The sequence below is a fragment of the Primulina tabacum genome, chromosome 15 (assembly GCF_025594145.1).
Source record: "Primulina tabacum isolate GXHZ01 chromosome 15, ASM2559414v2, whole genome shotgun sequence".
In the NCBI taxonomy this organism is placed as follows: domain Eukaryota; kingdom Viridiplantae; phylum Streptophyta; class Magnoliopsida; order Lamiales; family Gesneriaceae; genus Primulina; species Primulina tabacum.
Window position 1 is genome coordinate 4,239,184 of NC_134564.1, and position 18,844 is coordinate 4,258,027.

The 18,844-nt window shown below is 33.0% G+C and overlaps 1 protein-coding gene across 2 annotated transcripts; it reads right to left on the reverse strand.

Moving 5' to 3' along the window:
• Nucleotides 1-1,174: 1,174 nt before the first annotated feature.
• LOC142526591 (protein CASPARIAN STRIP INTEGRITY FACTOR 1-like) lies at nucleotides 1,175-3,783 on the reverse strand. 2 transcript variants are annotated; one of them, XM_075631087.1, is made up of 4 exons: nucleotides 3,650-3,783; nucleotides 3,054-3,106; nucleotides 1,854-1,952; nucleotides 1,175-1,621 (listed from the first exon to the last, which is right to left on the reverse strand). In XM_075631087.1, the coding sequence occupies exons 1-4, from the start codon at nucleotides 3,726-3,728 to the stop codon at nucleotides 1,499-1,501; spliced, it is 354 nt and encodes a 117-aa protein (XP_075487202.1). In that variant the 5' UTR covers nucleotides 3,729-3,783; the 3' UTR covers nucleotides 1,175-1,498. The 2 variants fall into 2 exon arrangements, with proteins under 2 accessions (XP_075487202.1, XP_075487203.1); XM_075631088.1 differs by lacking the exon at nucleotides 1,854-1,952.
• Nucleotides 3,784-18,844: the final 15,061 nt, after the last annotated feature.

Consider the following 18,844-nt stretch of genomic DNA (forward strand, 5'->3'; position numbering starts at 1 on the left):
TCTCTCGTGCACGCCGGCGCAAGGGGAGGTGCAAATCATGGACCCGATTTTAATTGAAAAAGGCTTGAATTGTGTGCAAGCGTACGAGCGCGACCTAGGTGCGTCGAATGTCAGACAGATCAAGGCGAAAATCCTGTCTTGAGAGCTTGTGAATTTTCCACTAAAAAAAGGTTTGTGACGGTAAAATCCGTTGTTAAAACCGTCATCGTTAAAATCGTCGCTAATTTCGGTCGTTGACCATTAGTGACGATTATTGAAAAATCGTCTCTAATTATGCTACGGTTTTTGAAAATTCGTCGTTATAATATGATTTTCAAACATCGTTGTTATAATATGATTTTCAAACATCGTCGTTAATTTAATTATTTTTAAAACAATATTTTTGAAATTATAATATTTAAATTTTAAATGACGAATAAATTTTTTTATATTTGTAATTGTATGTATCAGTATGTTTTTTTTCCTGAAATTTTTAAAAATATGTATTATATGTGATCCAGTTTAATTACGTGACAAAAAATAAAATGCAAATTGTTCAAAACAACGTGTGAAAAAAAAAAAATATTCTTGAATTAATTTGAACTGTACCACGGCTCTTTATTTTATAAACTAAATGTAAAAAAAAGGAAAATCTATCCAAAAATTTATGAAGCTTTAAATTAAATTCCCTGAGAATTTGCGTAGCCATATTTAAAACATGTGGGAAAAAAACAAATTAAGTGATTAACTGACTCTGAATCTGGGTGATTATTAAGAGTAGGTCTCTTGTGAAACGGTCTCTTATGAAACGGTCTCATGAATCTTTATCTGTGAGACGGATCAACCCTATCGATATTCACAATAAAAAGTAATATTTTTAACGTAAAAGTAATATTTTTTCATGGATGACTCAAATAAGATATATGTCTCAAAAAATATGACCTGTGAGACCGTCTCACACAAATTTTTTTGTCCATTATTAAATGGGAAACTTAAAAGTTTGAAACCCTTAAATTTACTGCAAATTAAATTGTTCATTATTGCAAGGAGGTTGCCACATTAAATCACTATGGAGTCAACAATACATAATTAAAGTTTGAAAAATATTGGTTAATGCAAATTACATATTGGTTTGAGTTGTAATTATTATTTCCCTTTCATTGTATGTCTCCATACTCTCCTTCCCATATATAAAGATTGTATTTCTTTTTAATTTCATTCTTTCCAAATATATAGTCCAATATCTATATTTCTTTATTTCATTTCAAGCCGCAACATGGACCTAATTTATGTAAAATACTTAAAAATAAAAATGAGTTACAAACATTATTTATAACACACAAAAACTCAGCATATTAAATATATTACGTTACTATATATACGAAGAAACGACACCGACATATTTAATTTTACACAAGGTATTTTATTTATATATATATATATATAATATATATATTTAAATATATATTATATGATGATTTTAATATTAAAAGGGGGTGATTTATATATATAATGACAATTAATTGGGAATAAGTTTGAAAGGAGGCTTGACGAGTGCGGGAGCCGGATCGTATTTGCCATAGTCGTTTGTTTTCACTTTAAGAATTCTTTCTTTGCGTAGTTGCCCCCATGATTTCATCTCCTGCCAACAAATTAAAAAATAAAAAAATTATAAAAAGTAATTAAATATATATTATATATATATATATATATATATATTAATAATAAAGGTATAAAAAACATATATATAGTAAGAGATAATGGGTTAGTGGGTAGCCACTCGGGATAAAGTGTTTTTTTTATTATTATTATAATCAAGTAAGTTTTTTCTCCTTTATAAATATGTAATAAAATATATATTCGCCCCTTTGTACTTGAAAATTTTGTGATGTTTTTGTTTTCGTCTCCATGGGTAAGCTTTCTTTGGGGGGTTGACTTAAATTTTGGTGTGATAGAGCACCATAATTCATTAGCTGTGGTATGAAAAGAGAGAGATGCATCAATTTATTTTCAACGAAAATAAAAGCAAAAATTCAACATTTATAAGACATTATTATTTCTAAAAATTCAAATAAATATTTTTCCAGTCAAGTTGTAGGGTGGGTGCTAGCGACTAACCGCTAAATGTGTCACATTAGTTAGACTAAATCGTTAAGATTTGGAATTTGGATCTAACTCAACCCTAAAGCTAGTTCAATGGGTTGAGTTAAATCCAAGTCTCAATCTTAACATGGTATTAGAACCAAGACCCGCTTTTATATATGTGTTGGACTGCTCTATGAGTCATCCGATAATTTATTGTAAATTTCACGCTCTAGTTGTTTATTCTTAGACGTGAAGAATATGTGTTAAGTGTTAAATGTCACACATTATTTGTATTAAATACTTGAGAGTTATATATATAAAATCAGACAATTATCCTCCGCTTTGAACTAATTTTAGGGATTGAGTTAATTTTAAATCTCAGTCTTAATTATATATAAAATGCATAATAATTATATCTTCAGTGCTACCCAAAGGGTTCGACCTATTCTTCTGGTGGCAGGTGGCAAGATTTACGGCTCTAAGTGTAAACCCCTTCAAGCAGCCTCGAATTAACGTTTGATCCCAAAGTGTAAAAAAAACAAAGGATTTTCCAACGCAGGGGCAATCGTGAGCAAAAAGAGCAGGTTACCTCGTAGCAGTACTGCGGACACTGAATTTTGGTTGGGAAACTATACAAAAGTTTTAATTATTTTTTCCAACTAAGAAACTTTAGGAAGTCCACCTTGCTTATTTTTTCAACTACACGATGATGATCAGAGTTTTTTTCACTATAATCTGAATCAGGTATGTCACTAGAATTTTATGTCACCGCATCATAAATATGGTAACGGATCCCTTACTTTTTTTTATATATTTTTGAATTGGAGACCCGATATCTCGTCCCAAATTTGAGACGTTAACATGCGATGTGCTAACAAGGCATTTTCCGTCATTGTTTGGTAGAGATTCTGAGGTTATTATCCATTTGATGAAGAAGACATAGACACCAAGTTTGATTACGTAAAGTAAATCTACCAGTGTCATAGTACCTCATCATCTGTCGTGCTCACTTTCTTCGACTCCCCTGATTTACGCAGTCGCCCTGCATGAAAAAAATTCACTTAATTTGGATAAAACTTGCGAAGCAACGGAAGAAGTCCTTCAACCTGGAGAAATATATTGTATTAGATGCTCAGAAGATATTTATGAGTATTTTGTGGCGCCCAGACGTCTAACATATCAAAATTATATATATAGATGATACCCCTGCCAACCATGATCATTGATAATTAGTACTTCAGTGGTGCTGTATCAGATTCAAGCCATATCAAATTATATGGTTAAAAATTTCAAAACCAGTGACACAATTACATCCCGAAAAATGTCCTATCGACATATGTATTTACACACACATACATATAACCAACTTCATGCGAACTGCTTGTGTGAATGAAGTTTATTTCCGCGGCCTATGCGTGGCGAATATCGATTTGTAGAACAAAATTTAACAGGAAAGTTCAAAAAACGTTTAATATTTTGCTGCATGTTAGTGAAAATACATGAAAGATTATTATCGTATATCTCGGTCTCTTCTTTAACAATAAATAAGCTAATTTCTTGAGCAGTTACTGTAATAAAATCGTACCTGCTAACGAAGTCGAAAAGAGAGCTGCAGATAGAAGGAGGAGGAGGAGGCTGATTTTCTTGATAAGAATGATTTTCATTTTCTTCTTCACCAAAGGAAAAGATTCCTCCAAAGATTTTAGAAGGGTAGCTCAGTACTGTAAAAAAGAAAGAAATTGGATTCTTTCTATTATGTAGCACTAGAAAAGCTTATGTTGTTTGCAACTAAACAACAATATTTTTCAATGTGACAGGCCACGATCATTTACCTGTAGGGAGAAGTTTATATATTGATCTAAAAGTGGACAATTATTAGATATTACGAAAATATAAAATAAGATAATGGGATTTTTTTTCAAGATATTTTGCTATATTGATATAATTAAGTTATTCGTCCCAAGTTTAATTTTTGAATAAGTAATTAAGCGTGTCATCATGTATTGTGAGAACCCAAATTTTTGGGTATCTAATTAATTAAATATAGATATGTATAAGAATTTATTTTCGATTTATAATAAATTCGAAAATATTAAATAATACATGGTATTTGAATTATCGTAATTTTAGTCAATTTATTATCGGTAATCATTGACCAATCTTATTATTTATCAATTTAATATCGGTAATCATTGACCATTCTTATTATTTATTACATATCTTGTATTATTATGGAATATTGTTAACATTCCATTGATTTCTTCGATTCTCTTTTATATATATATATATATATATATATATATATAAAATTGGCTTCAATTTTCGAGATATTTTTATAACCTTCCAATCGATTTTATGACATTCATACATAGTAAGTTGACCCAAATTACCCATATTTTTTGTTATTTTTTATAATTTTTTTTCCACGATATGATATGATAGGACAACTTATATATATTTAGTACACATTTAATTTTTTAGGTATACTGACTTTTTTTATCAACTAATTTCCAAATAAAGAAATTTCAAGCCAATAAATACATGGAAATCGAAATCGGGACATGACATCTATAGTGTACTGTACAGTATAAAAGATTTGATTTGTATGTTAACTATCGTCTATAAATGTTAGGAAAGTTAGACGAGATTCAAATTTTAAACCTTTGGGAATATATGGGAAATCTCTGAAGATGGTGTTGTCTATATAATATATGAATTTAAATTTTCAAAATGTAAAGGTGATGGACAATGCTTTATCGTTGTTGGAGCATGCACCAAGTCTAAGTAGTTAGTGGATTAATTCATTAATTAATGAAACACTAATTTTCTTTAGAGAAATGTGACTACTCGATCATCATCAAATCATATCAAGAACAGTCCCCTTCACGATATACAATATTTGATATGGGATTGATTGAACATAGAAATTTTCGTGAGACAGTCTCATGAGTCAATTTTGTAATACAGATATTCTATTTAAGTTATTCATGAAAAAATATCGTTTTTTTTATGTCAAAATATTACTTATTATTGTAAATATAGACACGATCGATCCGTTTCACAGACCGTCTCTCACGATCTACTATTGTTTGAAACACCCAAAAATTTGTCTCTAATTAGCATTGAACTTACATTCATGGTTGACATAAAATTCGAAAATTAATGAACTCATGCTGGATTTTCTAGAAAAGGGATCTGTCCACAAGTCCAATTAAAACCAAAAGAATTAGCTTATGTGAACTCGTGTTTGTTATACAAATTAATGATAGTGAGTACAATAATTAGGCCAAGTAGTTCATAATGGTCCTTTTGGGTAAGTGTTAGATTTAAAAATGAAATAATTTGCTACGGTATGACATTTAAGCTGGATAAACGCTATTATATTGTTTATTTTAATTACAATTAAAATAAAATAAAGAGAAATATATATTCAATGAAATTTATAGTAAAGTTATGATAGGAATAATAATAAACAAATACTTAACCAATTAATTGAAGAATAAGTGTGGGGCCCTTAGCTCCTAATCGTTATTACAATGCAATCTGATTAGGGTTGACTAATTACAGCGGAAAACAAGTTTAAAATTTCTTTACAATGAGCCCAAAATATCTCCTCTATAACTTAAATACTGAAAATAGTATTTATCTCAAATCATAAAACATGCCCACACGTAATCAAAACCAATCACATACAAACAACTCATATCCTCAGGACATGCCCCGGTATATAGATACATATACATATGTATTGGGAACAAGACATAAACATAAAATCTCAGCCCAAGCTGTGGCTCCCTCCAGAAGTACCCTCTCCGGTCTCCTGATATCCTGGAGTACCTGCCATTTTCCACACACAAAGACAACAACAGCCCCTCTTGGGGGTGAGCAAAGCTCCGTATGGAACAACCAATCATATATACCACAAGTATCTAAACAATGATATATGGTATGCAATGCATGTATCGTGGAGGTATCAGGTCAAATGCCCATCCACTGAGCACATGTCAGAATCAATCGAATCGCTATCAAATCAATGCTCGAGCTGGCACACCGGCCAATATGGGATACTCGTATAATAGCGTCGGCAAAGCGCCATCAAATCCCAAATCTCATATCCAATCATATGGGGCCACAATTGTCTATGTTTTACGGGTCATATAATACCGGCATAGCGATTGTGTTCACAAACCCCGGAATCAAATCAAATCATATCAGGGTATCCAAGGATCATAGCTCAACGTGCATGTCATGTATCGATGTATGCATAAAATGATGTGTGTTAACAAAACATTTATTTTATACACCGATATCTCAATCTCAATGTCATGTATGCCACATCAATCGACAAATAAGGCATATAGACACATAATCTCATTCCAATCAATCAAATCAATCCGACATATATCATATAATACAGATACCTGTCGTATGTTACCCGGTCGCAACATACCTCAATTCTTCGTTTCCAGTTGATGTAGCCTGAAGATATTGATATTACACTTTATCTACATCAATTACATACTCATTTCAATCAATAACATACTCCAAAATCATTAATATGAGTTTCAAATATCATTTGAAACTTCAAAAATTCATATCAAATTAAAATCAGATCATAATTCAATTCTGACTTCGAATATAAGTTTCTTGTCGGTTATTCTACTACATATAGGAAATTCAACTTCAAATACATGCTATTCCAGCACTTTGATATTTAGAGCTGCTGGAACTAGAAGAAAATTACCTCAGTCAGAAGCCCTCGACGCGAAGATCACAAATATATAATTTGTTTCGCGTTTAGACAGCGTTTTGAAGTCGATTTGGAAGAAAGAAAATCGAAATCTCTCGTTCCTTCGAAGTTATGAAAAGATACAATGAAGAAATCGAATAGCAAAATCATTCTTATCCTTCCACCGTTTCGGTGCTCGGGCGGTAGACTTCTCGCGCCCGAGCGCGAGAGGTTCTGCCCCCGAGTTTAAAATGCATCGCGCTCGGGCGGTCAAAAACTACCGCTCGGGCGCGGCATGTTCTGTCCGATTATCACTTGCATCGCGCTCGGGGTGTCGCAAACTACCGCTCGGGCGCGATGTCTTCTGCCCGAATACTCAAAATTACTACCTTGGCGCTCGGGCGATCACTTTCTACCGCCTGGGCGCCACATCTTCTGTACAAATATTGGCGTCTGGCTTTTCTACTCGAGCTCTTACCACGTCAACTCATATTCAATATTCATTTTCTCAATTTCATTATCATAATATACATCAAATGTATAATCACATATCAAATTCCTGAATTATCGATAATCATATGAGATTTACGATAATACGATACACGATCCTTACAATAAGTCTCATGTGAGACAGTCTAATGGATTTTTGTCCGTGAGACGTGTCAACACTGCTCATATTTACAATAAAAAATAATATTTTTAACATAAAAGGTAATATTTTTTAGGTTAAAAATATTATTTTTTGGTGGATGACGCAAATATGAGATATATCGCACAAAATTGATCAATAAAATCATCTCACATGAGTTTTTGTATTAATTGAAGTCCTCGTCATCACCCACTAACTAATGGCCTCGGCAATCTTTCAGGCCCGATGCCTCATACTTGATGCAAAAACAACATATAACAAAAGTCACCAAAAATAAATTCTCTACTTGTTATGAGTTAACTACGTCAATATTCTATGTAAAAAATTTATAAAGCGCAAAAATAATAATTTTTCATTAATGATCCAAATAAAATATTTGTCTCATAAAATTGACTCACGAGAGCTTCTGATATGAATTTTTGTTACATTATATATCATATAAAAATAGTTATTGTTATTATGAGATTAAAGAATCGTTGTGCACTGATTCTTGATACCCTAGTTTGCTTGTCTTTCGTACCCAGTCTTTTTATTCAATGCATAAGATTTCGTATAGGATTATGCACTAATTTAATCAATAATTAATCGTTGATTTACGTTTACCTAGTTACATCTTTTTTTATCATTAAAAAACAAGATTGCATAATGCCCTTGGTAGATCTAATGATCATCGTCGATCCATTTTTTTGTTAAACTAATAATGTGGAATCAAGCATGAATCTAAAATGTTTTAACCAGTGATGATCGTTGTATATTGTGCACATAGCAGGTATATTGAGAAACGGTCTCGCAGAGCTTTATCCGGGAGACGGATCAACTCTACTCATATTTACAATAATAAGTAATGTTTTTGACATGAAACTAATATTTTTTCATGAGTTACCCAAATAGGATATCTGTATCACAAAATTGACTTATGAGCTCGTCTCACTGAATTTTTTGTGTTGTGTACATGATTGTCAACCTATTGTAGCATCTCATTAACCAAAAAACAAAATCAATTGCAAAATACACTGATCTTATTATGAGATTTCCGATTCCCGACATATTGGTCCAAAGACCTAGAAATTATGATAAGGAGACACAAGTCAAAAGAATTTAAGGATATAGTTGCTTTAAACTATATATATATATATATATATATATGTATATATACATATTAGTGGCCACCGTGTGACCCAATTCAACATGATTAAGAAAATCATACGTGCACCCAATACAATAATATTCAGTAGTTTGTACGGAAAAAAGGGAAATGTAATTTCAGACACTTAATTTATGTACAATTTATAAGCAATACAAGAAAATTTTAATTATGTAATTATATTATTTCATCTAATGCGAATTGTTCATACATGCAATTAAAATGTGATTACCACCCCACTTACAGTCTATGACGTATAAATTATAACTACAATGAAAATATAAATTAATAGTTTGTGTATTCATATAAAAATTTGTGATTTCATCTCTTATAACTTAATTCCCTGTATATATATATATATATATATATATATATATATACACACTTCGTATTACATCATCTTCTTAATTTGGAAACCCCATCTTAGATCGTTTTCAGCAAATGCAAACTAATAATTTAAAATTAAAGCAAAGCCATAGATTAGTTGAGGTTTGCTGAAAAAGATTTAAGACGGGGTTTCCAAATTATAATAATTTAAAATTAAAGCAAGGCCATAGATTAGTCAAGGTTCATTCAAATGATGTAATGGACATACAAATAAATGGGGAGGACAATGTTGCGAAAAAATCAAAAAATCCGTTTGTCCGTATAGTAAGCTGATTTTCTTTAGTTCGATCTTATTCCAAATTTTTTTATTTTTTTCTTCCTGATGTGACGTCATGCACATAAACAATACTCGACATCATATCTGCAATATTCAGTAACATATCATCGATATATCTATTGGATTGTGTGTGTGTGTCTATATATATATATATATATATATATAAATATATTGGGTTGTGTGTTAAAGAACTTTCTTTTATGTGTCAATTGAAATCAAGGAATGGTGGGTTTGTCTCACATCGAAAAAATAAATTGATATAAATGAGCTTATATTGTGTTACACTTTATGGAAGTATAAGAAAGATTAGTCAAGAGACTCTCTCTCGCGTACGCCGACGGAGGGGGGTACAAATCATGAGCTGATTTGAACTAGAAAATGCTTGACTTGTGTGCAAGCGTACGAGTGTGACCTGAGTGCGTCGAATGTCAGATCGATCAAGGCAAAAATCGCCTAGCTAGTCTATGCCACCTTTTACAAATTTTTCTTCCGGAAGAGACCTATCACATGCTCTTGAAACCTTTCACATTACCTGAATGTTGGTGCTCCATCTGCCTGGCTGTTGGTACTTCAGCTGCCCTTTTGATGGCGACCTTTGGTGCTTCAGCTGCCCTCTTGATGGCAATTGTTGGCCTTTCAGTCGAATTTCGGACCAATCAAGACAAAAATTTCCTAGCTAGTCCATGCCACCTTTTAAAATTTTTTTTTCGGAAGAGACCTTTCACATGTCCTTAAAACCTTTCACATGACCTGGCTGTTGGTGTTCCATCTGCTTGGTTGTTGGTGCTTTGGCTGCCCTATTGATGGCAACCTTTGGTGCTTCGGCTACCTTTTTAATGGCAACTCTTGGCCTTTCGTGTGGCTTATATCAGCGTGTATAAATAGGGGATGTGTCAAGACCAGAAAACACACAACCAACCATCCACTCTCATGCGCTTCTTCTGTCTTTCTACTAGTTCCTTTCTGCTTCTGCCCCTGCTCGTTCTGCTGATAAAGTGCAGGTACTACTTTGTTCGTCGTTGTAGTGATTTGTGCAACATAACTGGCACTGCGGGTTTGCTCGTTGTATCCTGAAAACGGACGTCCGGTTGAAACCTCGAAGCACATACCGGAGGACAGGAATCTATTTTAAGGAAACTTTAGTTGCTACAGGCTTCGGTTTGATTTTGTTTTTCCTTACACGATACTAATATGTAAACAGTGCACTTACTTTGGTTACTGTTTTGTCTTCACGAGTTCACTTCTACGATTTTGTTATTAGCATTTTCGCTAACATGCTTAAAACAGATTTTACTCATTACGTGGTTTTTTTCAGATATGGCTACTGAAACCAACGTGCAAATAAAAGCTGGTCATATTGTCCCTACTGTGCAGTCTCAAGTGGTCCCTCATGTTACCTCACGTTCTGCTATGGTTGCTATGTCAGCCCGTCACGGTGAAAAACATGTGAAATTCACTTGTATGGACTACAAAAGGTGGCAACAGAAGATACTGTCCTACTTGACGATGCTGAACCTGGCCAGATTCTCATCTGAGGATGCTCCTAGACTCAAAGAGGGTGAGGGAGATGTTGAATCTGTCAGTGTTGTGGAGGCGTGGAACCATTCTGATTTCTTATGCCGAAACTATGTATTGAACGGATTGGTCGATTCGCTCTACAATGTCTTTTGCGAAAAGAAAACAACTAAAAAGCTACGGGAATCCCTTGACAGAAAGTACAAAATCGAGGATGCCAGGGTCAAGAAGTTTCTTGTAGTCCGCTTTCTGGATTTTAAAATGGTGGATTCAAAGCCAGTTATCAGCCAAGTTCAAGAACATCAAGTGATTCTTCACGAGATTCATGGTGAGAGGATGACTTTGAACGAATCTTTCCAAGTGGCTGCTATTGTTGATAAGCTACCACTAGCTTAGAAGGATTTCAAAAATTATTTGAAACACGAGCGCAAGGAGATGAATGTTGAAGAGCTCATTGTTCGACTTCGCATTGAGGAAGACAACAAGAGTACGGAAATACGACTGTTTTCTCCTGTTGCTGTCGAGGTAAATGTTGTCGAGAATGATCAAAGCTCGAAAAGAAGAACTTTTTCCTCCAAAAAAATTTTGAACATGGGACCTAAAAAAGGCATTTTAAAGAAAAAGTTCTCTGAAAAATGCTACAACTGTGATGGTATGGGTCACAAGGCCTCTGAGTGCAAGAAACCAAAGAGAAACCGAGAGGCAAATGTGGCAGAGAACATTTCTCAGGAGGTTTCGAACATGAATCTCTATGATGTAATATCAGAAGTTAATCTGGTGGGTTCTAACCCAAGGGAGTGGTGAATCCACACTGGTGCCACTCTCCATATTTGCTCTGACAAGGAAATGTTTGCAAATCTTGAGAAATCCGAGAATGGGGAAAAATTGTTCACATGAAACTCCGCTACTTCCGAGATCAAGGGTCAAGGAAAGATTGCTCTAAAGATGACTTCCGGAAAAGAGCTGACTCTTAACAATGTGTTGTATGTGTTAGACATCTGTAAGAATTTGGTGTCCTTGTCGCTTCTTAACGAGCATAGTTTCTGCATTGTCTTTGATTCAGATAAGGTTGTTTTGTCAAAAAGTGAGGAATGTTTGTAGGCAAAGGCGATGTTAGCAATTGTTTGTTCAAACTCAATGTAATGGCTATTAAGCCTCTGATTAATAAAGTTAATACTTTTGCTTACTTGCTTGAATCTTTTGTTTATGGCGTGATAGACTTGGACACGTTAATTCCGATATAATTCTTAGACTAATTAACATGAAAAGCCTTCATGAATTCCAAATTATGCATTTCAAATTGATAAACAACAAAAATGGGAAACTTGTGTTGAGGCAAAACTAACGAGATCATCTTTTTTAACAATTGAAAGAAATAGTGAACCACTTAATCTAATTCACAGTGATGTATTTGATTTAAAAAGTGTGCAAAAACGTGGTGGAAATAAATACTCTATTTTTGTTGACGATAGCACAAAATTTTGTTATCTCTATCTTCTTAAAAGTAAAGATGAAACAATTGAGAAATTTGTCAACTACAAGAATGAAGTTGAAAACCAACTTTGCAAGAAAATTAAGGCGCTAAGAAGTTATCGTAAAGATGAATATGAATCACCATTTGTTGAGTTTTGTGCTCAATACGATATCAAACATGAAAGAACTTCACTTTATTCTCTTCAGCAAAATGGCATTGCAGATAGAAAGAATCGCACATTGAAAGAAATTAAGAATGCATTGTTTTTAAGTTCTGGTTTACCACAGAACATATGGGGAGAAGCTGTTCTCACAGCAAATTATCTTTCAAATAAGGTGCCTCAAAAGAAGCAAGATTAAAGTCCATACGAGTTATGGAAAGGTAGAAGTCCTTCCTACCAATACTTGTGAGTGTGGGGGTGTCTTGCCAAGGCAGTACCCACTCCAAAGAAAGTAAATATATGACCAAAATCTGTTGATTGCATTTTCATTGAATATGCTCAAAACAGTAGCTCTTATCGTTTTCTTGTACACGAATCTCAAATACCTGATATTCACAAGAATACGATAATGAAATCAAGAAATGCATTGTTCTTTGAACATATGTTTCCACTAAAATTTAAGGAAGAATCAAGTTCATCCAAAATATTATATGAGACAATTGAAAAATAACAAGAGCTTAACCAAGATATTGAATTTAGACGTAACAAGAGAGCTACAACTGAGAAATTCTTTGGTCTGGATTTCATCATTTTCATGATGGAAAGTGAACCTCAAAGCTTCAAGGAAGCAGTGAGTTCATCTGAGAGACCTTTATGGAAAGAGACTATCAATTCCGAAATGTAATCCATTTTACAAAACCACACATGGGAATTAGTGAATCCTCCGCATGGAAGCAAACCACTAGGCTATAAATGGATTTTCAAACAGAAAATGAAATCAGATGGAACCATAGATAAGCATAAAGTTAGATTGGTAATCAAAGGTTAGTATCGACGTGAATGGCTTGATTACTTTGACACGTATTCTCCTGTATCGAGAATAACCTCTATTCGTGTGATAATTGCGATTGCTGCATTGCGAAATCTTGAGGGATTTTCTGCGACTGAGCAAGAAAATAAAGTTTGTAAATTGATGATGTCTCTATATGGCTTAAAACAAGAACCAAATCAATGGCACAAAAAATTTGATAAAGCCATGATAGAAAGTAGATTTAAATTTAGTGAATGTGACAAATGTGTATACATAACGAACACTGAAAATTGATATGTCATTTTATGTCTTTACGTAAATGACATATTAATCATTGGTAGTAATGATAATATGATTAAATCAACCAAGAAGTTATTGAACTCAATATTTGACATGAAAGATTTGGGCTTAGCCGATGTGATCCTTGAAATTCAAATTCATAGAATATCAGAAAGGATAGTTCTAAGTCAGTCACATTATGTGTACAAAATCCTTGAGAAATTCAGAAAGGATGACTCTGCATTGTCTATAAACCCGATAGATATCAGTCAACATCTATCAAAGAATCGAGGTGAGAGTATGTCTCAATTAGAATACTCTCGAGTAATTGGAAGTGTGATGTACTTAATGAGTAGTACAAGACCAGACATAGCCTATGTTGTAAGCAAATTGAGTAGATTCACGAGTAATCTAGGAGTTGAACACTGGAAAGCAATTATCAGGTTGCTAAGATACTTAAGGTACACTCGTGATCATGGACTACATTATACCAGATATCCTGCTGTTATTGAAGGATACAGTGATGCATACTAGAATCTGATATGAAAGACTCAAAATCTACAAGTGGATTTGTATTCACTTTAGGAAGTACAACAATTGCATGGAAATCTTCTAAACATACTGTAATAAACAGATCTACGATGGAATCTGAGTTTATAGCTATTGACAAGTGTGTTGAAAAGGATGAATGGTTGCGTCAATTCTTATAAGATGTTCCAGGATGGGAAAAACATGTGCTAGCTATATGCATACATTGTGATAGTTAATCTGCTATTGGAATGTCACAAAATAATATGTATAATGGTAAATCTAGGCATATACGTCGTAGACACAATATTATTAGACAACTACTCTCTACTGGAGTAATGTCTGTTGACTATCTAAAGTCAAAGGATAATATAGCGGATCCGCTAACCAATGTATTAAGCAGAGAGTTAGTTGCGAAATCGTCAAGGAGAATGTGGCTCAAGCCTATAAAATAAATTGGTGTGAAGAAACACCCAACCTATGCTGACTGGAGATCCTAAGAACTAAGTTCAATGGGACAACCTAATCGCACTAATTTGGAGAATCTTTGTGGGAGTTATCCCTAGTCCATTCTTATTGTGAAACGTTGAATGTGGAGGATTAGCTTACGACTTTTTTTCTGATGAGAAACAATATAGAATCACCTATTTGAGAGAAAAGTGGGGCTGCTTCGAAGGAATTGCAGTTCTCATTTCTAGACCCTTTTGCAGAATTAGGAATGCGTTAATGGCCAAATGAACACAATCATGATAACTTAATATTATCAAGGAGAGTCTTATGTGAAGTATATCACAGTTTACACAAACGGATGTACAGTTCAATGACATCACGTCTACTGTCAACCAGTGAATTAATATACTTTCAAATGGAATGGTCAAAGGGTAACACCTACCTATCTTTTGCAAGACTCAACTGTTGAACTTTATCAGAAAACCCTCTCGTATACTTTCAATTTCCATTCATGTGAAGGATTGTTGGATTGTGTGTGTGTGTGATATATTGGGTTGTGTGTTAAGGGGCTTTCTTTATGTGTGAATGGAAATCAAGAGATGATGAGTTTGTCGCACATCAAAAAAATAAAGTGTCCGGTATAAATGAGCTTATATTATGTTACACTTTATGGAAGTGTAAGAAAGATTGGTCAAGAAGCTTTCTCTCGTGCACGCCGGCGCAAGGGGAGGTGCGAATCATGGACCCGATTTTAATTGGAAAAGGCTTGAATTGTATGCAAGCGTACGAGCGCGACCTAGGATGTGTCGAATGTCAGACAGATCAAGGCAAAAATCGCCTAGCTACTATATGCCACGTTTTACATTTTTTTTCCGAAAGAGACCTTTCACATGGTCTGACTGTTGATGCTCCATCTGCCTGGCTTTTGATGTTTCGACGACCCTATTGATGGCGACCTTTGGTGCTTTGGCTGCCCTATTGATGGCAACTGTTGGACTTTCAGCCGAATGTCGGACCAATCAAGGCAAAAATTGCCTAGCTAGTCTATGCAACCTTTTATAATTTTTTTCCGGAAGAGACCTTTCATATGCCCTTGAGACCTTTCACATGGCTTGACTATTGGTGCTCCATCTGCCTGTCTGTTGGTTCTTCGACTGTCCTATTGATGGCGAACTTTGGTGTTTCAGCTGCCCTCTTGATGGCAACTGTTGGCCTTTCGTGTGGCTTATATCAGGGTGTATAAATAGGGGATGTGTCAAGGCCAGAAAACAGAACACCAACCATCCACTCTCCTTTGCTTATTCTGTCTTTCTGCTAGTGCCAGAATGCCTTTCTGCTTCTGCTCCTGCTTGTTCTGCTGATAAAGTTTAGGTACTACTTCGTTTGTCGGTGTAGTGATTTGTGCAACATCATTGCGGGTCTGTCCGTTATATCCTGGGAAACAAATGTCCGGTTGAAACCTCGAAGTTCATACCGGAGGAGAGGAATCTGTTTTAAGGAAACTTTAGTTGCTACAGACCTCGATTTGGTTTCGCTTTTCCTAGCACGATACTGATATTATAAACAGTGCACTTACTTCGGTTACTGTTTTGTCTTCACGAGTTCACTTCCAAGATTTTGTTATTAGCATTTTCGCTAACAATATCCGATGCCTCATGAACATATTGATAAAGTAGGATTGACAATAGAAGGATAAACTTAAACCAGTTCATATCACGATGAATTTTTAATCTCCCACATAAGCGGGCTATATTTGTCTATATACACGCTTTCTGGAGAAATTAGGTTGCACTAAAATAGGTATTATGGACAAGTGGTGCTTTCAACCATCCAAAACGACAAAGACAATACACCAAACGCCACACGAAATGACAATTGCGGAGAATAAAGTTTAGAAGCACTACGATCAATACCTTTTGCAATTATATAGATTAAATAATAATTTATTTTTAATCTCGTTTTTCTTTTATGTCTTTGGATAGCTATAGGAAAAAGTGATGTTAGGACATACTTTAATGGAACCAAGTGAACTAAATTAGTCTCTAAAGAAGACCTACTAAACCATAATTATCTCAACTAATCTAACCTACTTTACTTTAATTAATATGAGAAAGTTAGTGTTCTCTGCGAGTCAATGCAACAATTTTAATTTACAAAAACTCATGTGAGACGGTTTCACAGATCAATTTTGTGAGACAGATATCTTATTTGGGTCAATCACGAAAAAATATTATTTTTTATTATAAATATGAGCATTGTTGAGACTATCGTACCTACTCATTTTAATTTTAGGGGTATCTTGCGAATTACACCGGATAATACCATTTAATGGTTAGTTTATACCATTGAATCATTAAACGATTTAAGATTGTGTGTGTGTGTGTATAATTCCAAATAAATTAAGGTTTTAGGTTAGAAAAATTAGCAATAATCTCTAGGCACTTTCGTACTGTAAAACATGATCCTTTTTTCTCAGGACTACCAGATTTACAACACACAAATTAAATATTTACAACACAAATTATTATTAATTTTTCATTATTATTCTATACCTAATAGAAATGATACAACTCAAATATTTTAAACCGTATAACAGTACAAGTACCACAATTCGATCGTTCGATACAATTATTGGTTAATTTGTACGAATTATTGGTTAATCTTTTGCAAATACTTTTTCTTTCTTTGAACCTGGCGAAGCATAATTAATTACCTAGATTAACATTGATTAATTAAAGATTAAGGCAGTATTTTTAGTGAATGATATATAATTTGATAAGACGAGCAATTTGGTAATGCCACGCGCATGCATTAAACTCCACTTTTTAAAAAAGTCTTTTTAAGAAATACATTGTTTTGTTAAAAAAAAAAAATAACATTATTTTTCACATTTATTCTATCATCAAAACCAGTTCTGGTTTTTTTTTTTTAAAAAAAAATAAAATCACTTAAAAAAGCTGAGCTTATTTAAATATTTTTTAAGCTACAACTTCTATGTCTAAAGTCGTTATATATCTTTAAATTTTATATTAAAAATTAACAATGATACCCTTTAATGATTTTTTTTTATTTTTATTTTTAAATTCATTAGTAGCTTCAATTCTTAAAATAACCTATCCAAAACAGTAATTACTTAAAAATTTATATTAAAATTTGTTAATATCAATATACATAAAAAGAGACACAAAAAATATTAGACACTAGTTATTATTTTTATTTCATTTTAGCTTTATTTTAATTTTTTTAAAGAAGTTATGTTTCATTCTTACATTTTCAATTTTTTTTATTCCATATGTACATAATTTTTATTATAATTTAAAAATTAACTTTTTTAAAATAATTGTAATATCTCATTAAAAGAGGTATAATTATTGAAAAAAATATTTATTAAATAGAATATTATTTATCAAATTCATGATTGATAGATTTATATATGACAGTTCTTCGAATTAAAAAATAAAAAATAAAAAAACAAAATATACATAAATGAATTTTTTAACATATTTTTTTAATCTATATAATGTAAATAGACACAAAATAAGATCTTTTAATTAAAAAATGTTATTAATTACTAGATGATATATATCATAAAATATAAAATGTTAAGATGGAAGATAATTTTTAGAGGAGATGAATAAATTTTTATAAAATTTTGATCTAAACTCGAGTTGATCTTACCAGTTGTTAGTTATTAATATCTGTTACTCAACCAATTGGACACAACGGGCTACTAGATAAGGGTTTTTCAAAGTGCGGAAAGAGTCAGCTGATATTAGTGATATAAAATGGAAGTTCAAAGACAAAATCCTTAGATGTTATCTCTCCTTCCGATCAATGAAAGAATTTCACTATAAGTCTTTGTTTTTACAACAATTTGTAACAACTCACTTCAGCTATAATTTATCTACTGCCTACAATGAAACTCTTATTATCCTCTTCAACACAAATATAATACAATATCAAATGTCTATTGAACTCTAAGTTTAGACAAAAACAACACAACACTCTAACAAACATCTTTAACTGAACAACTTGAGTTGTTGTGTAGTACGAAGTGATCCTTAATAATCAAATATAGATTTATGCATGTGCTAGGTTGAGTAGCTTAGATGATAAAATGATAATAGTACTCGAAATCTTCTTTAAGACAAATTGTAAATTGCTTTGGTTATATGGTCAGTCTTGTCTTTAAATAGTTGAACATTTCTAAGATTCAAATCTCTTTCACGATCAAATATTATTTTTAGCTGACATAAAAGCAATGTGTTTTTTGTTTCATTTTCTGTCATGATACACCTTTGCATCTATTCAAATATGACAACTAACTGCTTTCATAAAGTTGATTTATGATAAAGAAATACTTGCGTGTATCCTTGT